This window comes from Halichoerus grypus, chromosome 6 (genome assembly GCF_964656455.1).
Source record: "Halichoerus grypus chromosome 6, mHalGry1.hap1.1, whole genome shotgun sequence".
NCBI lineage: Eukaryota > Metazoa > Chordata > Mammalia > Carnivora > Phocidae > Halichoerus > Halichoerus grypus.
This window is the reverse complement of record NC_135717.1, coordinates 41,167,840-41,195,759: the sequence shown is the minus strand read 5'-3', so window position 1 is coordinate 41,195,759 and position 27,920 is coordinate 41,167,840. Positions and strand designations below refer to the sequence as shown.

Below are 27,920 nucleotides of genomic sequence, written 5' to 3'. Positions count from 1 at the left end.
GAGATACACACACACAGACACACACACAATTAAATATATGTGTGCGTGTGTATATAGACTGTTATATGTGAACCTTTATGGTGACCAAAAACCGAATACCTCCAGTAGAGACACAAAATATAAAGGGAAAGGAATCGAAGTGTAACATTAAAGGAAGTCATCAAATCACAAAGGACAAAGAGAGGAAGAAAGGAACAGAGAGGCCCTACTGAAAAAAAGCCAGAAAATAATTAACAAAATGGCAATAAGTATCTGCTTATCAATACTTCAAATGTAGAAGGACTAAATTCTCTAACCAAGAGACCAAGAGTGCGTCAATGGGAAAAAAACAAGAGCAATCTATATGCTGCCTCCAAGAGGCTCACTTCAGATGTAAGGACACACAGAGGCTGAAAGTGAAGGGATGCAGAGAGATATTCCATGGAAGTGGAAATGAAAAGAAAGAGGAAGAGCTGTGTCTGGGGACTGTTAGTTACATCAGACAAAGTAGACTTTACAACAAAGACTGTTAATAAGAGACAAAGAAGGGGATTACATAATGATAAAGGGATCCGTCCACAAAGAAGACATAACGTTTGTAAAAACATTTATGTACCCAGCATAGGAGCACCTAAATATATAAAGCAAATATTAATAGACGTAAAGAGAGAAATGCAATACAGCAGTAGTAGGGGACTTTGATACCCCACTTACACCAATGGACTTAATTTATGTAGAACATTCCGTTCGTAAGCAACAGAATATGCATTCTTCTCAAGGGCGTTTGGAATGTCCTCCAGGATAGATCACATGTTAGGCCACAAAGCAAGTCTCAGTAAATTTAAGAAGAGTGAAATCATATCAAGCATCTTTTCTGACCCACAGCAGTATGAAACTAGAAATCCATTACATGAAGAAAGCTGGAAAATTCACAAATATATGGAGATTAAACAACATGCTACTGAACAAACAGTGAGTCAACGAGGAAATCAAAGGAAAAGGAAAAAACAGCTTGAGATCAATTTAAACGAAAACAGAACATATAAAATCTAAATTCAGCAGAAGTGGTTCTAAGAAGGAAGGTCATAGTGATACAGGCCTACATTAGTCCATGATAAAAATCTCTAATAATCTAATTTTAAACCTCAAGGAAAAAGAGCAAATGAAGCCCAGAGATAGTAGAAGGAAGGAACAAAGATCATTGTGGGAATAAATGAAATAGATACTATAAAGAATATAGGGGGAAAAAATTAATGACACTAAGAAGTTGGTTCTTTCAAAAGATAAACAAGATTGATCCACCTGTAGGTGGACTCAGCCAGAAAACAAGAGAACAGGACTCAAATATAATCAGAAATGAAACAGAAGTTACAGCCAACACCACAGAAAGACAAAGGGTTATAAGAGACTACTATGAACAACTATATGCCAAAAATTGAACCCCAATCCCTATATACATTCACTTTCCAAGGCTGAATCATGAAGAAGTACAATACCTGAATACCGGTTAGTAGTAAGGAGATTGACTCTGATCAGAAACCTCCAGCAAACAGAAGTCCAGGACCAGATGGCTTCCCTGGTGAATTCCACCAAACATTTAAACAGATTTAATACCTCCCCTTCTCCATCTCTTCCAAAACATTGAGAGGAAGGGAAGCTTCCAAACTCATCTTACAGGGCAGCATTACCCTGATACCAATACCAGACAAGGATGCCGTAAGTAAATAAAATTACAGGCCAATATCCCTGATGAGCATAGATGCAAAAACCCTCAACAAAATATTAGCAAACAGAGTTCAATAATACATTAAAAGGATCATATTCCATTATATAGTGGAATATATTTCAGGAATGCATGGATGGGCCAACACTCACAAATCAGTCAATGTGATACACTACATTGACAAAATGAAAGTTAGTCATATGATCATAGATGCAGAAAAAGCATTGGCAACTTTCAAATTTTATTTTTTTTATGTTTTTATTTAAATTCCTGCTAGTTAACATGCAGAGTTATTTTACTTTCAGGTATACAGTGTAGTGATTCAACAGTTCCATACAACACCTGGTGCTCATCAAAGCAGGTGCACTCCTTCATCCCCATCACCTATCTCACCTGTACCCCCAGCCCCCTCCCCTCTGGTGACCATCAGTTTGTTCTCTTTAGTTAAAAGAGTCCGTTTCTTGGTTTGCCTCTTTCCCCCCATTTGGTCATTTGTTTCTTAAATTCCATGTGTGATTGAAATCAGATGGTATTTGTCTTTCTCTGACTTATTTCACTTAGCATAATACTCTCTAGTTCCATCCATGTCATTGACAGCATATGACAAGATTTCATTCTTTTTGATGGCTGAGTAATATTCCATTGTATATATACACAATGTCTTATTTATCCATTCATCATTCGATGGACACCTGGGCTGTTTCTGTAATTTGGCTTTTGCAGATGATGCTGCTTTAAACATCAGGGTGCATGTATCCCTTTGAATTAGTATTTTTGTATTCTTTGGGTAAATATCTACCAGTGCAATTGCTGGATAGTAGGGTAGCTCTATTTTTAATTTTTGGAGGAACCTCCACACTGTTTTCCAGTGTGGCTGCACCAGTTTGCGTTCCTACCCATAGTACAAGAGGGTTTCCCTTTCTCCATATCCTTGCCAACACTTGTTGTTTCTTGTGTATTTTATTTTAGCCATTCTGATAAGTGTGAGGTGATATCTCATTATAGTTTTGATTTGCATTTCCCTGATGATAAGTGATGTTGAGCATCTTTTCATGTGTCTATTGGCCGTATGTGTGTCTTCTTCAGAGAAATGTCTATTTGTCAACATTCATTTTTGATTAAAAAAGAAAAAAACTCAGCAAAGTGAGCCTAGAGAGAATATACTTCAAAATAATAAAGGCCATATAGGACAAGCCCACAGCTAACCTTTTACTCATTTGTGAAAAGCTGAAACTTTTTCTTCTTGTCACTTCTATTCAACATAGTATTGGAAGTTCTAGCCAGAGCATTTAGGCAAGAAAAAATGTAGGGACACCTGGATGGCTCAGTTGTTAAGCGTCTGCCTTCGGCCCAGGTCATGGTCCCAGAGTCCTGGGATCGAGCCTCGCATCAGGCGCTCTGCTTGGCGGGAAGCCTGCTTCTCCCTCTCCCACTCCTCCTGCTTGTGTTTCCTCTCTCGCTGTGTCTCTCTATGTCAAATAAATAAATAAAAATCTTAAAAAAAAAAAAAAAGATGTAAATGGCATCCAAATTGTTAAGGAAGAGGTAAAACTATCTATTTGAGGATGACATTTGATATTTAGAAAACCCTAAAGCCTCTACAAACAACTATTCAAATTATTCAGTGAATTGAGTTAAGTTGTAGGGCAAAAAATAAACATATAAAATTGATTGCATTTCTATACAATAACGATGAACAATCAGAGAAATTAAGAAAACAATCCCATTAATACTTATATCCAAAAATAAAATAAAGTAAAATACCTAGGAATAAATTTAAGAGATGAAAGACCTATACTCTGAAAATCATAAGACACTGATGAAAGAAATTGACAAAGACACAAATAAATGGAAAGATATTCCATGCTTATGGATTGGGAGAAATAATATTGTTAAAATGTCCATATTACCCAAAGCAATCTACAGATTCAGTGCAATCCCTATTAAAATTCCAATGGCACTGTTCACAGAAATAGAACAAACATTCCAAAAATTTATACGGAACCACAGAAGACCCCAAATAGCCAAAGCAATGTTGAGTAAGAAGAACAAAGCTAGGGACACCTGGCTCCCTGGTTTCAAACTACATTACATATAGTAATTAAAACAGTGCGGTATTGTCATAAAACAGACACACAGATCAGTAGAATATAATAGCCCAGAAATAAACCTACGCATATATCGCCAATTAATTTAGGACAAAAGATCCAAGAATACACAACGGGAAAAGAACAGTCTCTTTAATAAATGACACTGGGGAAATTGGACAGCCACATGCAAAAGAATGAAACTAGACCCCTGTCTTACCCAGAACACAAAAATTAACTCAAAATGGATTAAAGACTTGAATGTAAGACCTGAAACCATAAACTCCTAGAAGAAAACATAGGCTCCAAGTAAGCTCCTTGACGTCAGTCTTGGTGATGATCTTTTGGATCTGATGCCAAAGACAAAGGCAACAGAAGCAAAAACAAACACGTGGAACGACATCAAACTAAAAAGCTTCTGCACAGCAAAGGAAACCGTCACCACAATGAAAAGGCAAGAGTCCATTCCTACTGAATGGGAGAAAAGGCTTGCAAACTGTGTATCTGATAAGGGATAATATCCAAAATATATGTAAAATTCATACCACTCAATAGCAAAAGACATAATCCAATTAAAAAATAGGGAAAATATCTGAATATTTTTCCAAAGGAGACACACAGATGACCAATAGGCACAAAGATGCTCAACATCACTAATCATCATGGAAATGTAAATTAAAATCACAATGAGGGGGCGCCTGGGTGGCTCACTCAGTTAAGCATCTGCCTTGGGCTCAGGTCATGATCCCAGGGTTCTGGGATCAAGCCCCACATCGGGCTCCCTGCTCTGCAGGGAGCCTGCTTCTCCCTCTCCCTCTGCCTACCGCTCCCCCTGCTTGTGCTCACTCTCTCTCTCTATCAAATAAATAAATAAAACCTTTATAAAAAAACCACAATGAGATATCACTTCATACCTTTTAAAATGGCTAATATTAAAAAGACAAGAAATAGCAAGTATTAGCAAGGATGCAGAGAAGAGGGAACCCTTGTGCACCGTTGGTGGGAACGCAAACTGGTGCAGCCACTGTGGAAAATAGTATGAAGGTTCCTCAAAAAATTAAAAATAGAACTACCGTACAATCCAGCGATTGATTACACTAGGTATTTTTCTAAAGAAAAATGAAAACACTAATTCAAACAAATATATACACCTCTATGTTCATTGCAGCATTATTTACAATAGTCAAGATATGGAAACAACCTAAATGTCCATCAGTGGATGAATGGAAAAAGAAAAGGTAGTGTATACATACATTACCCAGCCATAAAAAAAGAATGAAACCTTGCCATTTGCAATGACATGGAGGGACCTTGATATGCTAAGTGAAATAAGTCAGAGAAAGACAAACATCCTATGATTTCTCTTAAATATGGGATCTAAAAAACAAAACAAATGAACAAACAAAACTCACAGATACAGAGAAGAGATTGGTGGTTGCCAGTGGTGGTGGTTGTGGGGTGGGTGAAATGGCTGAAGAAGACGGACATGCACAGACTACCAGTTATAAATAGAATAAGAAGTCAGGGGGATGTAATGTATAGCATGGTGACCATATACAGTGATAGTGTAGTGCACATTTGAAAGTTGCCAAGAGAGTAAATCTTTAAAGTTCTTAACTTTTCTTGTGTAGTGATAATTTTGCAGTATGTACAAATATTGAATCATTGTTTTACATTTGAAATTAATAGAATGTTATATGTCAATTATACCTTGATTTGAAAAAAAAGAACACTGAGCTTAGTAATCTGTCATTAACTGTTTGAATATCTCATTCTTCAGTGTTGTTATGCTAGAAATTTGGATAAATGATAGATTTTTTAAATTTTTATTTCAGAGGGTGTTGGTTGTTGCTTATGTTTTGGTGTTTGGACATAATGGAGTCCCTTGTTCTCCTATGATTTGCCAGATGTAATTCTAAATCTTGCTGTTATAGTGTAGTCAAGTATAAGAAACATATTGTACATATTCCACATATCAGTGTTTCTTCGTCCACATGAATGACGTTCCATAGTAAAGCAAAGCTACAGAAACTTCAGGAAGAGACAAGGGGAGGAGACTTTACTAGGGTAGACATTGATGGTCCCTGAAGACAGATGGTCTGATGTCATTGAAGGAGGTGGAGCTGACGGCCATGAGGTGTGGTCCCCGCCGTCACTGGTTATGTTCTATATTATGCCCTTGGACTCTGCACTGGATTGATCTAGCCTTCATCCGGCACATTGTCATGCACAAAATATCATGGTTTACATGTGCCCAGGCTCAGAGTTTCTGGAGAATTTTCCAGCTGTCTTTGTGGCTACTCTGATACTCAACGGGGTCATTCACCTTCCAGTGCCTCGGGGATGCCTCCGGGTCTGTTGAGGGTGCGTGTGTACATTTGAAACTCCGCTCCTTGGAATGGAAGGAGAGAATGTGGGGTTCCCTTAGAAAATGAAGGGGGATGGTTGCTGTTTTGGTTTCCTGGTTACAAAACTCGGGAGTTGCATACTTGACCTCTCGGGCATGCGTCAGTATCAGGCGGGGCAGCTGGTGACCCTGGAAGTCAGGGGCATCCTGCCACTCCTGACCTCAGAGCCTCCTCCAGTGGCCCGATTCCTGCAAGTGTTTGCTGCCAGCACTCCAGGTGTGCGGTAGACACCCCACAAAGTCTTCATCAAGACCTGAGTCCTGTGATCTTCGCGATTGAGAAATGCGGAAGGGTTTGGGGATTGAATGGATAGCCACGTTCTTCTAGGTGACTCCTTGGTGCCAAGGTTAATTCTACGACAGTTAACCTGAAAACCACCTCGGGGGACATACAATGCTCCTCTTCTCTTGATGTTAAATTCAGTGGGTTGAGGCCCATGGGAATGCAAAGGGCTAGTGACCTTAATTCAAGGCTCAACACCCTCTGAGGTCTGTAGTCAGTAGCATCAAAGTGATAATCTGGAAGTCTTTAGCCAGGAGACCGTTTGAGCAGGGAGGCACGTGCCTCTGCTCTTTCTGCCACTGGACAACCTAGGCACATCGTTTCAAATACTACTGATACAAACATGCAAAAAATCCATCCTCTGCTCTTTCTGCTTCTCGATGCTTTGAAATAACAAGGCTGAGTATTCTTTGACTGTTTGACAGATGTGTAGTCTGTTCATTTTAATTGTAGTGGAAGCCTTTTTAATTGTGTGAGTAGGAAGTTCCTGTAGTAATAATCCCTGGGAAGGGAGGTATTTTGTCATGAGTTGTGCTGACCATGGCTCAGCCCCCTTTGCTGAGGAGAACCTTTAGCAGCAACTCTGGTGGTTCAGTGAGGGTCCATGCAGGTGCGTGCACCTGAGAAGGAGCTCTGCTGGCCCAGGTGTGAGCAGGGGAGTGGAGTCTCACCTGTGCCTTATTGGTCCTGCGGGGACTTGTCTCAGGCAGCTAGGCTGTGACCTTCCAGGTGGCGTGCTCTCCAGCCCACGATAGACCCTCGGATTATCAGCCTGCACCACGGAACCTGAAGATCCTTCTCAGAAGAAAATGCTGAGGTCCTTATCTCTCCACCAGACCATTTCCTTGTGGAAAACAACCAGGAGATGATTTTGTCTTACTGAAGCCAGAAGCTGAGCATCATTCCTCAGGCTCTGTGACTTCAAAACATAACATTCGTGTCTCAGAAAACTTATTTTTAGGGGCACCTGGGTGGCTCAGTCGGTGAAGCATCTTCCTGTGGCTCAGGTCATGATCTCGGGGTCCTGGGATCGAGTCCTGCATCAGGCTCCCTGCTCAGCGGAGAGCCTGCTTCTCCCTCTCCTTCTGCCCCTCCTCCTGCTGGTGTTCTCTCTCTCTCAAATAAATAAATGAAATCTTTAAAAAAAAAAAAAAGTTTTTTTAAAAAGAAAGAAAACTTATTTTTAAACAAAAGAATCCTTTGGCGCCGCACAGTTCAGAATGGGATAAAATGATGGAGTATGTGAAAATTTCCTCTATCAACTGGTTCTGTGCCCACCAGATTTGCCACAAAGGGCCTCATGAGAGCCAGTTTTCCAAATCCTGAATGTCATTCACTGAACTGAACCATTTAGTCTTGTGCATGTATTTATTCTCCATCCTAGTTCTTGGGGTGGGGGGAGAAAGCTCATCTTTCCATGAGGAGTTCGCAGCAGGAGGGACTGGAGTTCCTGGGTGGTTTGGCCAGGGCGTGTGGAGCATCCAGGGGAATTTGCACGATGGGCCCTGCCGGGTCACAGCAGAGCTGGGACAGCCTGTTGCTGTCGCCCTGCTAAGGCGGCCGAGCTTGAGTAAGGCCAGCTGTCTGCAGGGCAATCGGCCGGCCAGCCAAGAGGCTCCCCCAGGATCTCCCCTCAGCTGACACGGGCTCTGCCACGGGCACGTGAATCTGACGGGAAAATAGCAAGGCCGTTAGGAAGGGGTCAGAGTGGGCATGTTCCAAGGACCAGGGACCAGGGACAGAATGGCCTGTAGGCCCCAGGCCTGTGCAGAGCCAGAACATCTGAAGCCCCTGCCCCCTAGACACCTTTGCCCCATTTCTGCCCTGCTCCACCTCCTGAGAGCCAGTGAACTGCCCCTTCGGCAAAGGACAAAATTGGCCCAACACCACCTAGTCATCGTGGGGCCACACATCCGAAGTGTGTTCACAAGAGGGACTTTCTGTGAGCTGTCCTCACGTTTGTGAGAATCCTTCTTGGGAGCGTGATTGCTGCTTCCTGACTGGGAGCCTGGGACGGAACAGACCGTGTGGAGGGACTTGTCCACGCCGGCCTATCAGAGGCTCCGGGGTCATCAGAGAGACTTCTTATGGGGTGACGTAACTTGGCACCTGTCTGTGTTGCAGGAGGGTTGGAGGTGACGGGCTGAAGTCAGGTGTGGTCTGGCTTTTCTTGAAGAGCCAAAAAGAATCATTCGCAAGACCTTGTGACCGGGGAGGTGGTCACCATCCTGACAGCCCAGCCCTTCAGAGGAGCGGCCCTCACCCGAGGAGGGGACATGGGCATCCCAAGGAAAAGGCACACAGGGAGCCCCGTGAGGGCTGGAGTCTACGTGCTTTATTCAGAGTCCTCTGGAGGCAAGATGTAGCTTCCCAAAGCCAGGGCAGCTGGAGGCAGCCATTCCCAAAGGATGGGTAGGAGGCTCCATGCGGAGACGGGCCCGTGGAGGATCACAGCCCCAACACCGTGTGGAGGGGGCATCCGCCCACAGGGTCCAGGCTCCAGGGTCAAGTGTGCACTGGGTTTCGGGGGTCTCGGTGCTTGAAGGAGCAACAGGGGCGACTTGGAGAGCAGGCGCCAGTCTTGCCTCCAGCAATGGGCCAGGGTGGGCAGAGCTGTTCTGCAGAGTGGGCTCGAGCTCTGAGGAGGAATTTAACAGATGGATGGGACAAGAACCCCCTTCCAGCTGAGGGCAGAGCAGGTGTAGGTCTGAATTTCGGGCCGAACTGTGGCCTTCTGTCCGTCACTCTCCTCACCTGCGGTCCCACCTCTTCCTCTGGGCTCCTGTCTTGTGTGCGTGATTACATCACATTAGAAATCAGTCAGGAGCAAATTCTAGAAAGTCAGGGTGCGGGAGAGCCCAGATGGGAGGCAAGCCCTCAGCACGGCCACCGGCCCCGGCAGGTCATGGCTGACAGCCCCGCACTCACTCTTCTGCACCGTTGCTCACGTGGCCTGGAGGGAGGTGGTCTCAGCAAGTTCTCGCTCACAAAGAAATGCCTTCCTGCCGCTGAATGGGGTCTCAGAACCTGTCTCGACGTTTGGCAGCGTGATACGCAAATTCACATTCGAGTGATTGTTAAAAACTCTACCTAAAGAAGCAGTGCATGACGGAAAGGTACCTGAAATGGGTCCATCTGTCCGTCGGGTGCCAGCCCTCTGCATCCCGCTCAGCGCCGCACGCGACGTCAGGAGGCTGGTGGTGCACAATTCCACATAAGGATCGTGGCTTTCCCTGTGGGGTGGAACTGTGAACCACTTGAAAGACTAGTTTTAAGATGTCAGTGCTGCAGACTTTACCTGCTGGAAACACCCCAGGTCATCCCATGCTTTCGCAGCGGAGCGCATGCCGGCAGAGTGACAGGAAGCTGTGGCTGGTAGGCCAACGGTTCAGGCCGCGTGCTGGGGGACCGAATGAGGGTGGCCTGCTCACCACGTTGTGATGTCTGGTTGTAGGAATGCCCGCTCCTTCCCAGCTCTTGTTTTCTGAATCAGAGCTGGTGTGACCGGTGGGCATAAAGAAAGCCAGCTGAACAGACGTGGCCCAGGCAGCTGGACGTGGTCAACGACCAGACCACGGGGTGGACCGTCCCAGGAGAGCCCCGTCCCACAGGGTCTGCCACATCAGTGCTGGTCATTCAGGGCTTCTGGACTCCATGTCCCGTGAGGGGGGTGGTCCATCCAGCCCTGTGTCCCCGCTCACAGACGAGGCCTGCTCAGGATGCAGGAGGGTAGCAGGTCTTCACTGTGTCAGTTGGGACTGGGCGTCCAGCTTGCGCAATCACGTGACATCAAACAGGGCAGGGCCCTGTGCTCTGAGCATCTTTAAAATCAGGCTCCATGTCAAGTAGGAAGATGTTTCCTGGGTGCTTTCTGTTCTCCACGCTAATCACGTCCCACAGTCATAGTCTGAGTCCTCTCAGGAGACCCGCTGCATGCCAGCCACACCTGAGCACTGTTCACGCTCCTCGGTTCCTCCCTCGCAGCAGACCGGGAGACGGAGGCCGAGCTAGCCAGCTACCCTGTTCAGGGTCCCACAGCAGTGAGTGCCACCTGGGTGCGACCCGGGCTCTGCGGACTCCTGTTCACACCCCACGTTGCTGGTCATTCAGGGAGGTTCCCTCCGACCCAGAACCCAAGGGCGAGGCCGCGTGTTGCCAGGAACACAGCCGTCCTTCCTGGCTTTGTGACTTGTCTCCCTGTCGCCTCCCCCAGGACGCCGGAAGCCAGCAGATCGGGTTCTTGCTCGGAAGCTGCGGAGTCACTGTGGCCTTGACGAGCGACGCTTGCCACAAAGGGCTGCCAAAAAGCCCGACGGGGGAGATCCCACAGTTCAAAGGTACGCCGCCGCCCGGAGCCTTGCTGGGGACTCCACACAGGAAGGTCCTGCGTCTCAGGTCCCAGACACGCTCTTGCACACGCGGCCTCGCCCTTGGGTTCTGGGTCAGTGTGGCCCGGTTGTAGCCGGCGGCGTCCATGCTGCTGACGTGGTCTGAGGCTCGACGGCAGCACTGCAGGTCCCACCTGGCTCGTGGTGCTGCCACGCGGGCCACGGGAAGGGGACGGGATGCTGCAGACCTGCGTTCTGGGTCACAGTCCCCTGAGTGGGATTGTTCTTTATTTCCAAGGTTGGCCAAAGCTGCTGTGGTTTGTCACCGAGTCAAAGCATCTCTCCAAGCCCCCTCGAGATTGGTTCCCACACATCAAAGATGCAAACAATGACACCGCGTACATCGAGGTGGGTCGCAGGGCTGCACGCGGGCTCCTGACGGGTGGGCAGACTGGACCGGCTGTCCCCTCGGAACCCCCGCCTGCACGGCGTCCTCTTGTTTCAGTATAAGACGTGCAAGGACGGGAGCGTGCTCGGGGTGACCGTGACCAGGATCGCGCTGCTGACCCACTGCCAGGCCCTCACCCAGGCGTGTGGCTACACAGAAGGTACACCGGGCCCCGACGGGAGACTGCGTCCCTGGGCGGAGGGTGTGGGCCGGCAGAGGGCTTGTGTCACGTCCCCACCCCCACAGTAGGAGTAGCATCCAGTTTGTGTGCGGCTTGGCAGCCGGTGCCTTCTCGTCCTCGCCAGGCCTCCCCCTGCACAGGGAGGGACAGCTCTTGTGGCTCTTCTGCTCAGGACGCCGGTCCTGGTGGGTCAGGCCCACCCCGGTGGCCTCACTTAACTGCATTTACCTTCACAGAGGCCCCATCTCCAAGTTGCACCACGCTGGGTGAGGGTTCCACCCATGAAGTCAGGGGACACCGCTCAGGCTGTCACAGTTGATTCCATGAGAATTCATCCCTGAGTGCATGTTAGGGTCTTTTGGGGATCTTAAAAAAAAAGCCCATGTTCAGCCGTCCCTAGCACCTCAGAATCTCTGATGGGGTTTGTGCGAGCTCCCAGAGGTGGGCGACCGCAGTCCCGAGCGTGGTTTTCATGATGTGCATTCTTTCCCCTGAGCGGACGGAGGTGGGGTCACCAGAAGTAGCCAGGGCTCATAAATGGCAGGATCCACGCAGATACCCTGCTCCCCCCGGCTGGGGCTCTGTGACCAGCTCCCTGCCCTGGGGACTGAGTGGCAGCCCCGCGGCTGGTGGATCGGGTGCTCTTCTCCTCATACTGTTCTCATTCTCTTGCTCTCTCCCCCCATCCTCCTGGTGATCTCCTTTGTAAAAAACAATCTGTTGGTGCCATAGGAACGTTCTGGCTAATGCTCAGTCCCTGGACTAGTTTCCAAGATGTTTTCCCATCGAGACACATGCCGCTGATCACTACCCCCCTGCTTGCCAGGGCTTTCCGTCTTAATTACGATGCTTCCTGCAACCTCCTGACCATACTCCTTGCCCTACTTCTCGGAGGTCCAAGGCTGTGGCTTTGACAGGTGTCACAGAGGAAATGCGCACACGCACACAGACACGCTCCGTACTTCTGAGTGTAACATGCTTGTAGAAAATGGGACAGAGGACATTTCCTTTGAGCGTGGCCTCCTGTCCCCTCTGTGAAGTGAGGCACACGATACCAAAACCGTGGCAAGCCTCGCAAGAAGGAGCACGTAGGACGTAAGCGGAGGGGTTGGTAAATGCCCAGCGCGTGGCCAAGGCGGTGTTGGGCCGATGCCCACACAGGTGGGCAAGTGTGACTCCAGAGGCCTAGCTCATGGCGTCACTGGCCCTCAGCATGGCCCTTGTATTTTTAGCGCCCGTTTCTTCCCCCGTAACACTGGAGTGCTCTTCTGTTGCTGCCCTTCCAAATCCTTGGTCTCCTTTGTGACTCCAACCCCGGCCTGAGGCTTCTAGTGACGTTCACCCTGCGTTTGCTGGGAAGAGTTTCCCATTCCTGGGAGAACCCATGATGGAAATGAAAAGAATCTTAAAAGAGAAAAGGACAAGGCAGGGAGGGGGAGTAAGTCCACGAAAAGGAGGAATGAAGTGCTTTAAGTGACGTGTGAAGGGCTCTCACTGTGGACACGTGTGTCAGGAGATTATCCAGACGCTTCTCCAGGCAGGTGGCACAGCGTCTGCCCTACCAAGGCCTGTCCTGCCCCCAAGGTGACGTTGGATTCCCTTGGTCTGTGCATCTGGTGGGAATACATGTCTTCTGTTTCTGTCTGTGCAGCGGAAACCATAGTGAATGTGCTGGATTTCAAGAAGGACGTCGGGCTCTGGCATGGAATCCTGACCGTAAGTGCGACCCCGTGTGTGCTGGCTGGGCTGCATGCCACAGCGGGAATTAGGGTCTGTGTGCAGGGCGGCTGGGGTTAGCCCCCTCCTCCCACATGGGGAGAAGGGCCGTCGCTGTTAGCAGCCCTCAGCTATCCAAGAACGTGACTCCCAGTGCCCGGTCCCCTCCGCGGGAGTGAGCACACAGACCCCTCCCGTCTCCCCCACCCCCGCGGGAGTGAGCACGCAGACCCCTCCCCAGGCCCCGTCCCTTCCACCCCCGCGGGAGTGAGCATGCGGACCCCTCCCCAGGCCCCGTCCCTTCCACCCCCACGGGAGTGAGCACGCGGACCCCTCCCGTCCCCCCTACCTCCGCGAGAGTGAGCACACGGACCCCTCCCATCCCCCCCACCCCCGTGAGAGTGAGCACGCAGACCCCCCCCAGGCTCCGTCCCTTCCACCCCCACGGGAGTGAGCACGTGGACCCCTCCCGTCCCCCCTACCTCCGCGAGAGTGAGCACATGGACCCCTCCCATCCCCCCCACCCCCGTGAGAGTGAGCACGCAGACCCCCCCCAGGCTCCGTCCCTTCCACCCCCACGGGAGTGAGCACGCGGACCCCTCCCGTCCCCCCTACCTCCGCGAGAGTGAGCACACGGACCCCTCCCATCCCCCCCACCCCCGCGAGAGTGAGCACGCAGACCCCCCCCAGGCTCCGTCCTCCCACCCCCGCGGGAGTGAGCACGCGGACTCCCCCAAGGCCCTGTCCCCCCCACGCCCGCAGGGTTGAGAATACGGACCCCTCCCGTCCCCCACCACGGGAATGAACACACGGACCCCCCCAAGGCCCTGTCCCCCCCACCCCTGCGCGAGTGAGCTCATGGACCCCTCCTGTCTCCCCCCCACAGGAATGAGCACACGGACCCCCCCAGGCCCTGTCCCCCCCACCCCCGTGGGAGTGAGCACATGGACCCCTCCCGTCCCCCTCCATGGGAATGAGCATGCGGACCCCCCCCCAAGGCCCTGTCCCCCCACCCCCGCGGGAGTGAGAACACGGACCCCTCCTGTCCCCCCCCACGGGAATGAGCACGCAGACCCCCCCAAGGCCCCGTCCCCCCCACCCCCGCGGGAGTGAGCACGCGGACTGCTCCCCAGGGGCTCGCGGGAAATAGTATCTTTCCTCCCCGCTCCTGGCATTCAGACTGCGGTGATGTTACTCACGTCTTGGGTTCGGGGCACTTGTCCCTTGCATGTGATTTGGCTGTGATGTTCTTGCTCTTTTTCCTTTCTGTGAGTCTGTGTTTGTGAATATTGTGGAAGCCGGCTCCGTTATGCTGCAGGGGGACCTTCTTACGGGTCTCCGCATGGTGACAGTTTGGCTCCCATGCCCCATCGTTGTTAGTGCCATCTGATGAGGGAGGACGGTTCGAAGCTGCAGCGGGTTTGTGGACACACAGCCTTGTTATTTAAGACGTGCTCAGCCCTTAGCACATGCACAGTGTGACTGCTCGCGGGCTGGCCGTGCGTGTCCTGGATGATGTCCACTCCCTGCTTCTCTAAGCTTGTGCTGGAACTGTCTTTGCAGAGGTAGAGAATTCTAGCGGCTTTTGCCTGAGCGATGGGACATAAATACAGAAGGCAGGATTTGTGGTTTCTCAGGCAGAATTTGTTAGGAGGAGGGCACACAAGCATCGTCTAGACTGAAGGTTGGGGGTCCAGACTAGCCCTTCCTGCTGTGGTTCACCTCTGCCCCTGGATGCCGGGTGGTGGTAGGATGCGGAAACACAGCTCCATGTGGATGCTCCCGTGGTGAGCGCAGGGGCGGGGACGCCGGCTGGCCTCAGCCCTGCCTTCTGCAGCTCTGTGCCTCCAGGCCCGTCGCCTGCCCCTGGTCCCCCTGGACCACAGCGTTCCTACCTGTCAGACGCGGTGATGGTCCTGCGTGAGGACCACACAGCCCGATGTGCGGCGAGCACGTAACCCACCTCCCTGCCCGGTGGTTGTGGCAGCCGCCTTCTCTGCTGCCAGTCATGTTTCTCCTTGACGTCACTGTGTGGGGACCGCTGTGACGGGCCTTGTTGGTGTTGTCACCATGGGTCACCCTTCCTCTGGACCTGCAGTTTCTGAGTCTCTTGCAGCCACTTCCTAGAGCCAGTCCTGTCTCCTGCCAGACGCACACGCTCCTCTCTGCCATCTTCTGTATGGCAAATGGTGCTCTTGGTTCCCAGTGTGGAGCAGGGAGCAAGCTCGTGACGGGCCCAGGCCTGTTGTGTCCCCACGTCCAGCCTGGCGGGGTGCGGGTTCCTCTCCTGCTAGCATTTGGCAGTCACCCCCATGTGTTGCTTGCAGAGTGTCATGAACATGATGCACGTGATCAGCATCCCATACTCGCTGATGAAGGTGAACCCCCTCTCCTGGATTCAGAAGGTCTGCCAGTACAAAGGTACGTCTCCAGGGCCCTCAGGTGTGTGGTTCCCTCTTTTTTAATATCTCACGGTCTGTTGGTGTGCTTATTAACGCCCTGCTCTCCACTGTTCCCACAGCAAAAGTGGCTTGTGTGAAATCCAGGGACATGCACTGGGCGCTAGTTGCACATAGAGATCAGAGAGACATCAACCTCTCTTCCCTCCGGATGCTGATCGTGGCCGACGGTGCAAATCCCTGTAAGTGACCCCCCTGTTCCACCTGGAGGTGCAGCCGGCAGCCAGAGAGCCTCGTTCTCCACATCCCGCTTCTGCACTTTGCTTTTCCTTTCCTAGTCGTTGCCTTGGTTAGGAAGCTGCCTTAAGTTAATGACCTCCCAGTGTGACTCACCGAAGCCTCGAGGCACCACAGTCGGTGGCGGGGAGCCAGGAGCCCGCAGGCCCGCCACCCTGGGCTCGAGGCCCGGTGTTTCCACATCCTGATTCCATAGAGAAAAATCCTAACTTTCTGGTTTTAATCCTTCTCTTTCTTTAGCTGCAAAATGGTACCTAAATCATAAGATTTTATGAGGATTAAATGAAGTGGTTTCTCTGTCTTGGGATATTTTGTGCTCAGGAAATAGTAACTTATTACTTTGTGATCTATAGTAATTTTATTGATCAGGGAAGTAATATGTCATTTTAATGGAATTTCGTTATCAAATCCTATAGGAAACACCACCCAGGTAAAGCAAATTAGCAGTCCCATAGAATGCCATTAACCTACCTTGAGAAATACCGCTCTGGGTTGAAACAAAACGCAGCTAGCTTGTTTTTGATGAGAGTGAGTGAGCCAGAAGCAGAATGAGTGAAGGAGAGCGTGTGTTTCTGTCCATCTGTAAATGGTGCCACATGTACATTCGTAAATTAAAGCAGCACATACTTTCTGAAAGAAAATCTGATACACAAACAGGGGCTTGCAATCAGAGGATTTAGTATTACTTGTATACATGATTCTTGCATTTCCCAGAGAACTCCACGAATTGCAAGCTGCTTTAAGGCATCTGGTTTGAGCCATCTGTCTGCTGAAGCCAGGCTGACCTGTGTTAGGAAGTGGTCTCACGGGTGGGCGCCTGGTGGTGACTCCCCCGATCTCACCAGGTGCGCTGATACAGGAGAGAGTTTTCTTCGCTTAGTTTAGACCTACTCATCTCGGAGACATGCATATGGAACATGGCGGAGCAGGCCTGGGGGAAGGCTCACAAGCTCATCGGCCACAGAAACGTTTAAATACAGAGGTTACACTTGTAATCCTTGAGTTCTGTTGGCCTGAAAGGATCACCTCTCATGGTAACGTGAGCAGTTAGCGGTACTGAATGGAGCGTGTTTCCGTGCGGCCGGCCTCAGCCCCACCTGAGAGGCGTGGGAGTGGTGGGGTGGCCGCGGTCGACCCCGCGCTTCCACAGGGTGACTGTCACCCCTTCCTCCTGCAGGGTCCATCTCATCCTGTGACGCATTTCTCAACGTCTTCCAGAGTAAAGGCCTGCGTCAGGAGGTCATCTGTCCGTGTGCCAGCTCCCCAGAGGCTCTCACCGTGGCCATACGGAGGTACAGCCGGGCCCTGCAGGGCCGGCCTGGGTGGGGGGCTGCCTGCCGCAGCTCATGTCTACGGGGCGGGGAGGGCAGGACCCAGCCTGTTCGGGACCAGCTTCGTTTCCTTGCATGCGCAGGAATGGGCCCTTCAGCGTGGTCCTCATTCGCTAGTCAGAAACCCTCTCTCCCTCTGGGCAGTGACCCTGTCTCCCAAGTAAGTGGACGCCCATGTGCTCATCACCCACATGTCCATGTGCTGCCGTCTGGGTCAGGCATTATTCTGGGGCGGGTTGGGTGAATGCTGTCTGGTTTGAGTGCAGTGTTTGCAGCCGGGCCTGTGGACATGCCCAGTGCGCCACGACACCCTGAATTTTTAAAAACCCTGGTTTTCTGAGCTGTTGAGCTATGGATGGCCCATCGCAGGGCTCCAGTGTGCACCTGGGTGTGGGGCCTGCGTCGCTCATGCCCTCGGTCGTGGGTCAGTCCGCCTCACCACCTGCCCCAGCGCCGCGCGCACTGTTACAGGTGCCGTGGCTATGGCCGTGTGAAGCTGGTCCCACCCAGGCTGAGAGGTGCAGGGAAAGCCTCTCTGATCGTCACCCGCCGTCTGCCATCCTCACAACGTGGGAAGGGAGCGTTGGCATCATCTGGGTACTTCCAGCTCGGGATCTGACTTGTTTTTCGGTATCTGGGCGTCCGTCCGCTCATGAGGTTTTGCTCTGCGTCACACGAGCGTGCTCCACTGTAAGGGGCGCACAGCACGTGGACTTCCGCCCTCTTGCTGACAGGCTGGGCTTCCCAGAAGTACTCACTGGGAGACTGTTTGTAAATGAGATGCTTTCTCACAGTTTTAGCTGGTAGTTAGTGTAAAATTAGCCAGACTGTCTAACGGGCTGGGAAATCAAAAACCTTTAGCATATCAGGAGCAAGTTTAATTTTGATTGAACCAGAAATCAGAAGTCCGTAACAATTTAAACTGATGAGGAAAAACAGCACCATGAACCACCTTTGTTAGAAGGTGTCACGGCTGTCCTAGCAGGAGGCGCCTCCCAAACAGTCCCCCGAGTGGAAGTCTGACCTCAGACAGAGTGCTGGAGGCCGCACTGGTGGACGGGCCAGCACCGCGTTCTTCCAAGATCAGGATTCAGCCGTCCGGGTGCAGCCCAGCCATGACCCAGCCACGGGGTCCCGGGCAGGTCCTCTCTCTGCGGCCTCCGCGGCCTCCCACCTGAAAGCGTTAGGGTTGCGCCGCGGTGTGACGTAGCGCCATTGCCACAGGTAAGTCACAAGGTGAGGGACTGAGACACGTGGACACTCCAGCTGTTAGCATCCGATGGTGTGATCGTGTGCTCTTTCTAGAAATCTGTTCTCTGTGCGCTGGGATTATGGACTATGTCAGAGTTGCTTGGCACAGGGAGGAGTCAGTGAAGGACTTGTAATTGTTTCTCTAAAAATGTCAAAAAATCGTTAAAATCTTCAAGAAGATTAAGAAACAGGCAAATTAAGCGCTATTTCCTGGGCTCATGTTCAGTGGCCTCCAGTGCACTTCCCCTGGGGTCAGAGGCCGCACACATCCCCGCACGTCGCCATGCTTCCCATGCATCCCTGCGTGTCCCCATGTGTCCCCATGCTCCTCACGTGTCCCTGCGCATCCTCATGCTCCCCGCACGTCCCCATGTGTCCTCATGCATTCCCGCGCGTCCCCATGCTTCCCACGCATCCCTGCCTGTCCCCATGTGTCCCAATGCTCCTCACACATTCCTGCACGTCCTCATGCTCCCCGCATGTCCCCATGCGTCCTCATGCTCCCCACGCGTCCCCATGTGTCCCCATGCTTGCTGCACATCCCCACGTGGCCCCGCGTGTACCCATGCTAGCACACATCCCTGTATATCCCTACATGTCCCCATGTATCCTTATGCTCCCTACTGTCTCCGTGGTCCTCACACTCCCTGCGTGTCCCCGCACGTCCCCACACAACCCCTGCACAGACCTGCCTTGACTGAGTCTGCACCATTATCGGGCTGGGAGGGGTGGATTCAGAGTCCCTCGACCTTCACTGCCGGAGCGGGTGGACGTTGCTGCTCCTGCGTGTGAGGCAGTGGACTGGCCGGCTCCTGCTCTGAGCAGGGGAAAGAGCAGCCGTACTTGCAGAGACACGAGTCCACCAGCCAGCCTTGCTTTGAACCGAGTTGGCTTCTCTCACAGCCAACCATGGCCTGGCGGCCACTCTCACATCCTCAAGATCTCGTCTGCTATTTCCCAATTAGCCGGTAGAAGAGCAAGAAGCCAGGACAGGGCAGTGGATACCAGTGAGCTCAGAGAGAGGCTCACTCTTTCCTCAAACACCGTTGATTGACAGGCAGAGTGATTTCGCGTCCGTCACCCCTACAGTGAAAAATACCATACAACCAAAAGGTGCATCAGTAACACGAAGAAACTCTCAGTTTCCCTAACATGTAGTCTGTAATCCTTGCTTATATTCTGGTTTACAGACTTTGATATAAAGTGGTCTTTACCTGGTGGCTCACCCTGAGCTTTTTTCTAAATGAAGACACCGTCTTCTCCCAGAGAATCCTAGGCTCGTCAGCCACCTTCCGGGTCTCTCCGCAGACCCACCACTCCTTCAGTGCTCAAGAATCACAGGAACGCGCGTTAACTGCTCATGGCTGCGTGTCTGGAAGGGGAAGTGAGAGACTCACGTTGCTGGGACCCACTTACCACGGGCAGAGCCCCGTTCCTGCCTCACGCGGGTCAGTGGTGGGTCGAATGTTGGCCTCTGGCGGGTGCGGCAGAGTTGCTCCAGAGGAACAGCTGAGCCTGACATCGTCTGCGCCGTCCTATCCTTGCCGAAGCCGTGAGGGTTTAAATGTGTCTGTTCATTTTGCCGTGAACCTTCCGGGCTGCCTATTTCAGAATAAAGACATGAGCCCTATGCTGGGGGATGGCCCCATGGGGATGGCCCAGTGCATCCTGAGGACTCTCAACGACGGTCCGCTGGCCCTGGGCCTCACGGTCACTCCTGGTGACAGTGAAGCGTGACCCCTTCCGCTTTGCTCCTACGTAAAGCAAGGGGCCATAAGATCCACGGTGGGGGCGCCTGGGTGGCTCAGTCGTTAAGCGTCTGCCTTCGGCTCAGGTCGTGATCCCAGGGTCCTGGGATCGAGCCCCGCATCGGGCTCCCTGCTCGGCGGGAAGCCTGCTTCTCCCTCTCCCACTCCCCCTGCTTGTGTTCCCTCTCTCGCTGTGTCTCTCTCTTCAAATAAATAAATAAAATCTTTAAAAAAAAAAAAGATCCACAGGGGGAAAGGTCTAGTTTTAATGCTAAGATATTTGTGTTTCCCTATTGACGTATTGGTTGTAGCCAAAAAAAGATAATTTTGGAAAAGATCCTTGTAAGAAATTGAGGGTCTTTATACATTATGGTTTCATCCCTTCGAAGCGCTCACAAGCACGTGTCTCTGCACCATTCGCACTGTCCTTCTTGGTTTCACATCGTGCCTGTAACCAAAACTGAAGTAGAAGGATATGCTAGAAATCTAGACTAAAATCCCCACAGAGACACCTGAAGTGAAGAAGCAGAAGAAGCAGGCTGCAGGTGGCGTTAAAAGTCATGCTGCAGTTCTTAAAACCAGTGCTTTTGGACAATGCCTCGTGTGTCTTGGCTGAGTGACTTCATGTCCTGGAGACGTCCTGGGTCCTGGGGAAATGCGGCCTCTGATTGCGCGCTCCCGCCCGGAGCGGATCTGGGGAACAGTGCCCTGCTCAGTCCGGTGCACGCGGGCGAGCAATCGTGCTGTGTGGGCCGAAGCTGCCGGCAGGCCCCTTGTGCTGAGAAGCTGCATGGTGGTGCTCCGGTGAGACTTGGCATCACAGACTGCGTCCTCATCTCTGGGAGAGAATCTGTGGGTCCCATGGACACGGTTCAGGCTGCGCTGCAAGACCGGGCAGCTGGTGGGTGTCCACCAGATGCGTGCTGGGGCGTCACACCCCTTGCGTTGTCTGCCCAGAGTGGTATAGATTCAGGAGATTTCTTTTAAAAAGTGTCGTCGTGATTTCAAGGCCACCTTATGCAGCAGAAAGAGGCAGGTCTTACAGTGACTGACTCTCTGCTGTGTCCCCATGGACCAGTTATCCTCTGAGACCCTTGATTTCTCCACCCACAGAGGAAGAAAATATGAACTGGTGTGTGTGCTAACACGTGTGCACAAACACCCCGGTCCCCAATGTGAACACACGTGTCTGCTAACACGTGCGCACACCCCCCAGTCCCTGATGTGAACACGCATGTCTGCTAAAACGTGTGCACACCCCCAGTCCCTGATGTGAACACGTGTGTCTGCTAACACGTGTGCACACACCCCCAGTCCCTGATGTGAACACGTGTGTCTGCTAACACGTGTGCACACACCCCCAGTCCCCGATGTGAACACGCATGTTTGCTAACACGTGTGCACACATCCCTGGTCCCTGAGAACATGTGTGTCTGCTAATATGTATGCACACACTCCTGGTCCCTGATTAGAACACACGTGTCTGCTAACGTGTGCACACACCCCCAGTCCCTGATGAGAACACGCATGTCTGCTAACGTGTGCACACACCCCTGGTCCAATGAGAACATGCGTGTCTGCTAACATGTGCGCACACCCCCCGGTCCCTGATGTGAACACGTGTGTCTGCTAACACGTGTGCACACACCCCCAGTCCCCGATGTGAACACGTGTGTCTAACACGTGTGCACACACCCCAGTCCCTGATTGAACACGTGTGTCTGCTAACATGTGTGCACACCCCCAATCCCTGATGTGAACACGCGTGTCTGCTAACACATGTGCACACACCCCAGTCCCTGATTGAACACGTGTGTCTAACACGTGTGCACACACCCCCGGTCCCTGATGTGAACACGCATGTCTGCTAACACGTGTGCACACACCCCAGTCCCTGATGTGAACATGTGTGTCTGCTAACGTGTGCACACACCCCCAGTCCCCGATGTGAACACGTGTGTCTGCTAACACGTGTGCACACACCCCCAGTCCCTGATGAGAACATGTGTGTCTGCTAACACGTGTGCACACACCCCAGTCCCCAATGTGAACACGTGTGTCTGCTAACACGTGTGCACATACCCCTGGTCCAATGAGAACATGCGTGTCTACTAACACATGCACACACACCCCGGTCCCCGATGTGAACATGCATGTCTGCTAACACGTGTGCACACCTCCCGGTCCCTGATGTGAACACGCGTGTCTGCTAACGTGTGCACACACACCCCAGTCCCCGATGTGAACACATGTGTCTGCTAACACGTGTGCACACACCCCAGCCCCCGATGTGAACACGTGTGTCTGCTAACACGTGTGCACACACCCCCAGTCCCCGATGAGAACACGTGTGTCTGCTAACACGTGTGCACACCCCCAGTCCCCGATGAGAACATGTGTGTTTGCTAACACGTGTGCACACACCCCCAGTCCCCGATGAGGACACGCGTGTCTGCTAACACGTATGCACACACACGGTCCCCCTGCCCTGGTCGTCAGCCCTTGGCCCAGCAGCTTGCAGTCTGGGCCCTCACCCCCCGCCCGCCACCCCCACCGCAGGCTGCGTAGCTTCTCCCTGTCCACAAAAACTTAGGTTAGATCCAGAACTGTGCAGAGACTGGACACTGGTTTCCATCTCTTAGATTTTGGCCATTGTCTTGGCAACTCAGTTCTCCTTTCACGTGGGAAGGAGGGTGGCAGGCGGAGTGCACACAGATTTCAGTGCAAGCATCCTCCTCCAGCAATGTCTGCTCCCACTTTCCTTCAGAGAAGCTGTGTAAGCAGTCTGAACCTCCGGCTCCCCTACCTCCCTGCCACCCGGCCCCCTCGGTGGCAGCTCGGCTGCAGGAGTGCACACTGCTCCCAGGTCTGGCCGCGCTCCGTCCCTCCCTCCGCGCCGCCCGGCCCCAGCCTCCTCGCTGTTCCCCTACCGGCAGGCCCAGGAGCTTGTGCTGGAGCCGTGTGGCCTGCCCACCAAGCCCGCCTTTGCTGGCGTCCCGACTGTGGTCCTCCGGGCTTGTCGCCCTCCCCTCCTCTTCCCTTCACATTCTCCACCTCCCCACGTGCCGTGGGACTTACGGGTGTCTTCATTGTTCGGTCTGTCCCGGCCTCATAGATACTTTTTGAATAAACGAGTGAAAGAAGGATTTTCAGTATGTGAAGGACCTGCGCACGCGCTTGCCTCTGAGCACCTTGCAGACTCTCCAGAAGCAGTGCTGAGAAGCTCCAGAGCTTTTCACAGGCGTCCCGGCGAGACCAGCTCATGCACATGTGCAGGCAGGTCTCTAGCTCGTGTTTGGCCGAGTGGAATCGTGTGTTCTCCTCTGTCTGCGGGTTTGCCTTTCTCACGACGATCCAGGTGCAGCTCTGAGCCTAGAGTTTGGTGTCATATTCTGGTCTCCTGATTCAGCAGCAGCAGGAGGGCCGTGTCCTTACTGCCACCTGTGGGTGGCCCCCCGAGGTTGGTCCCGAGACAGACGGACTGTGGGGGCGGGGGGAAGGAGGGGGAAGTCTTGGGTAGCAGCCCGCATGCGTCCGCGGTGATGTGCTAACATAGGGGCAGAAGGGCAGCTCAGGGCCCCAGAGTAGGGCCGGGAGACCTGCTTCCCACCAGAACTTTGGGAGCAACCCCCAGGATTTAAGTCACTACGTAGGAACTGTGGAAGCTAAGGGGTTCACGAGAACAGAGAAGTGAGCAAATGTAGCGCCCTCGGCCCCACCAGGCTCCGAGCAAGAGCCGCCTGCAGCCCCTCCCGGGCCCCCACCCCGTTGGCTGGGACATCTCCTCAAGAGCCCACCCGTTCTGCGACAGGTATCCTCCCAGGCCCGCAGGTAAATCGGGACAGGAAGGGATAGGAACACGAGGTACAACCATAGCATTCTCAGTAGAATTAGGGATAACGGCATAATCCAAATCAAGACGGACCTCTGGGTGCAGCGGCTGTCCCACGTCTGTTCCCTTGCTGGATGCCGTCCCTCGGTCTGGTGGCTGTGCTCTTCCACGTGACTGTGAGGCCCACGACATGCGTGGACACCACTGCACGCCGGCAGCCACACAGATGAAGCCACCGCCATGAGCCTCGTGCGGAGGTGAGCGTGGGTGTCGAGGACTGGTGGTCAGACTCGTCAGGAGGGGGGGAGTGCTCACGTTTACAACCTGTTTCTTTCACTGACCTGTCATATTTAAGTCATTTTCAAACAAATAGGACAGAAACAGCACTCACTTGCGTTTTATTAACACGTCCCTCTCTGTGAATAGGAGGGCAACTCCCCATTCCCGGTGTTGTACGTGCACGACCGTCCACAGAGACATTGGGACAAATTCTTGCTTTTGTAGAACGAGCCCGTGCACTTAACTTCATGTTGGGTTATTTCTTCCCCAAGCACAGTGGGGACTCGGGAGTTTCCACACGGGAACGGTAGAAGCTGGGTTACTGAGTAGAGACCACCTTACTCATTCCTTTCAACCTGCTCTGAGTGGGGGTCCAGGATGGCTGGTCCATACTCGGGTGGTCCCAGGGTGAGGACAAAATGGGCACTTTCTTGGACGTCTTTATTAAGACCAGAGTGGGAAGGGTTGCATCCTCATGTTTTGTTTCTATTCGTAGGATATTTTATAAAGAAAAAAGTGTTTGGCTGCTAGGTTGCCTGATTTTGTTGGAAAGAAAGCCCTGCCCCCTTCGAGGGGGACTGACCACCCCTCGTTCAGATGGGTTTGAGGACTGACATTCTCCTTTCTTCTCTTGTCCTGTACTTAATAACCTTCCCAGGACAGCTTGCGAGCCAGGTAACGAAGAAGAGGTTGGACTTCCAGTAAGCAGCTCAGAGCCGCTGAGTGCTCACTTGGCTCTCACTGCATGTAGTTAGGAAACGGTACCTGGTTAATGTGTGTGGTCAGCACTGACGATGAAATTGGAGGTGTGTTCCATTACTCACGACTGTGGGACTTTTGGTCTTTCCTGGAACATGCGTCTGTCTGGTTTTCTTCTGTGAAACACGTACGTGGGTCGGCCAGCCGAGTAGCTACGGCAGGGCTGCCAGGCGCCCGGGGTTTGCACGCATGGGAACAGCCGTGCACGCCCGTCAGCTTCTCGGGCTGCTCCAAGCTGGCCTGTGCAGAGCAAAGAGCTGGGCCTCACAGGTTGGTGCCCGTGGCTGTTCGTTATCCTGATGTCCCTCCTCTGGTAAGCAGAACACCTGTCACCAACACCAAAGTGAGTGTATTGGAAGGTTCTGGGGCCCAGAGTTTTCAACGGGAGCCTCGGACATCCCACCTAAAACAGGTGGAGTGCAAGCTGGTCCCGAGAGCCAGCCGTAGGACTCTGGCCATGGTCTGGGGACAGTAGCCAGTGCCCTGGCTCCCTGTCCAACCACGTGTTTGCCACAGTATTTAATGTCTTTCTTTTTAAAACTGTCATCATGCAGGTATATGTTTGTGTTTCCTTCTTTGAGGATTAGTTGTAAAATTCAAAATATTGGAGAAATATGACTTTATGATGTGTAAACTCATCTGTAGAATTATTTTAAAAGGGCAGATTGTGAAATGAAAACCAGCAAATTATTTTCTGGTCCTGTGTATCTCTGGGATTGCTGTCTGGTTCTGCTTCTGTGTCTGGAATACAGAGGATAGAACCCACTTTTTAAAGCTATGTTGTGGTAATGTTGATTCAACTAAAAAAATATTCTGTGGGCTCTTTAACCACAAGGTATTATTTCAAAGGATAGTAATTATGTAAAGCAGTATTTAAAGCAGCAATTCCAGAGGAGGATGAAGATGCCCCTTTGCCACCAGAATCATTTTGCATGTTGAAAATGTCCCCCCTGGAAATTAGAGAGCTGGGAAGACTGGAGGGAGGGGCCTGTGCGGCCGGATGCCCGTCCAGGACCGGAGTCAGACTCGGACCGTTCTGCCCGAGGCTCCCCAGCCAGTGACCCAGAGTAAAAATAGCTAACAAGACTGTGAATTGAAGTGGGGTCTTCAGGAATGGTTTTGACTGCCCAAAAAAAGTCAGCCGTGGAGATCCATAATCTTATGTTTATAACACAAGATAAAATGCATTGTCGGTGATTTTAATCTGGAAGTTTTAAATTCAGATAAAATTTTAAAAGTCCTCTGAGAGTGAAAGAGTTGGCAGATGAGCCTCACCATCCCTAAATGGAAATATGGCTTAATTCAGTAGCGTCGAAGAGCCAAGTGACTTCAGTTACCTTGTGCAAGTTGTCCAGACCGCTCACGTGCAGGAGTGCATTCTGCTCTATTTTGTGTTTGGTGGTGCTCCGGTGGAGGTGTGCATACCACACACAGACAGCAGGTGATGCTTCCCTGCCCATGCGCGCTGAGCGCCTGCCCAAAGACGCGGCAAAGTAGCTAGGGCAGGTGGAAAACAAAGCTTGTAGACGGTTTGTGTGGTATGATCCGTTTCCTGGCTGAAAAAGATTAAGTATCTCTAGACAGTCTCTTTACCAAGAAAAAAACCTGGAAGCTACATAGTGCAGCGGGTAGGTGAGATAGCGTCAGGGAGAATGTCCCCTTTTTACGTTATAGAGCTCTTAAAGCAGGTATGTTTTTTAATAAGCAGATATTGCTCTTACCAGAGAAAGGGGAAGGAATCACACTAAAATAACATCACTTAAAGGTGTGCTATGTCGATCTTGTATCTTTCCCTGTCACTGAGCCTTCAGTGTGGGCGTCCACTGTGTTTTTGAGAGGCTCTATCACACTGAGCATTGAAGGGGGATGCACGTATTCACAGATTTGACCAGATTTCTCCTGAAATCCGCATTGCCAGAGTGTTCCCCTGAAAATGTTATTTCTGTTAAAACAAGCACGCAGCGACCGCAGCTCTGCACCCTTCAAAGGACATTTTTACCTGCCCTCTTGGGGCAGCGGCTGCAGTAACCGAGCTCACGTTCATCTGTAGAAAGACTTAAGTCATGGATGGCAGTGCCAGACACGTGCAGCAGGGCTGCTCCCCTGCAAGGGATGCCCTCCGTCCACAAAGGAGGACCTCACTGGTCAAAGGCAGAAAGGCGGCCCCTTGCTTACACACACTGATGGCCCCACAGCTTAGAAGTGTCTTTCCCAGAGAGGCAGAGTTCCGGGAGGCACTTTGATGCCCATGCATGCACCCCGTGCGTGCAGCCCATGCATACACCTCATGCATACACCCCGTGTGTGCACTCCGTGTGTATAGCCCATGCGTTCAGCCCATGTGTGCACCCCATGTGTGCACCCCAGGCATGCGCCCTGTGCGTGCACCCCATGCGTACAGCCCGTGCGTTCAGCCCACATGTGCACCCTGTGTGTGCACCCCATGCGTGCACCCCATGCATACACCCCGTGTGTGCACCCCGTGCGTACAGCCCATGTGTTCAGCCCATGTGTGCACCTTTCCACAAAAAATGACGTGCACCTTTGAACCCTGTTGCTCGGTGTGTCTGTGTCCCGGGGCTGTCGTAAGTGCCTCGGGCTGGGGGGCATGGAAGTGGGGAAGCTGTTGTCTCGGGTCTCGGGGTGTCTGCAGAGCAGGTGCTCCCAGAGGCTCTGGCCGAGCATCTGCTCCAGGCCCTCCCGCTGCTGGTGCTCCGTCCGTGGCTCCGTGGCTGGAGATGCAGCACCGCATGACCACTGTGTCACACGCCGTCTGTGCCTCCTCCTCTCATAAGGACACCGGTCATTGGATTGGGGTCTGTCCCACTCCAACCAGTAGGACCTCATCTCAACCAACAATCTCTGCAAAGAC

The 27,920-nt window shown here is 51.9% G+C and overlaps 1 protein-coding gene across 5 annotated transcripts in view; it reads left to right on the top strand.

Moving 5' to 3' along the window:
* DIP2C (disco interacting protein 2 homolog C) overlaps positions 1-27,920 on the top strand; it is a 396,828-nt gene that overhangs the window by 281,439 nt on the left and 87,469 nt on the right. For all 5 annotated transcript variants that reach the window (XM_036097398.2, XM_036097402.2, XM_036097401.2 and 2 more), the window contains 7 exons: positions 10,693-10,816; positions 11,106-11,215; positions 11,313-11,415; positions 13,088-13,152; positions 15,480-15,573; positions 15,674-15,793; positions 17,026-17,140. In XM_036097398.2, coding sequence (XP_035953291.1) covers positions 10,693-10,816; positions 11,106-11,215; positions 11,313-11,415; positions 13,088-13,152; positions 15,480-15,573; positions 15,674-15,793; positions 17,026-17,140 — 731 coding nt within the window. The remainder of the gene's footprint in view (positions 1-10,692; positions 10,817-11,105; positions 11,216-11,312; positions 11,416-13,087; positions 13,153-15,479; positions 15,574-15,673; positions 15,794-17,025; positions 17,141-27,920) is intronic.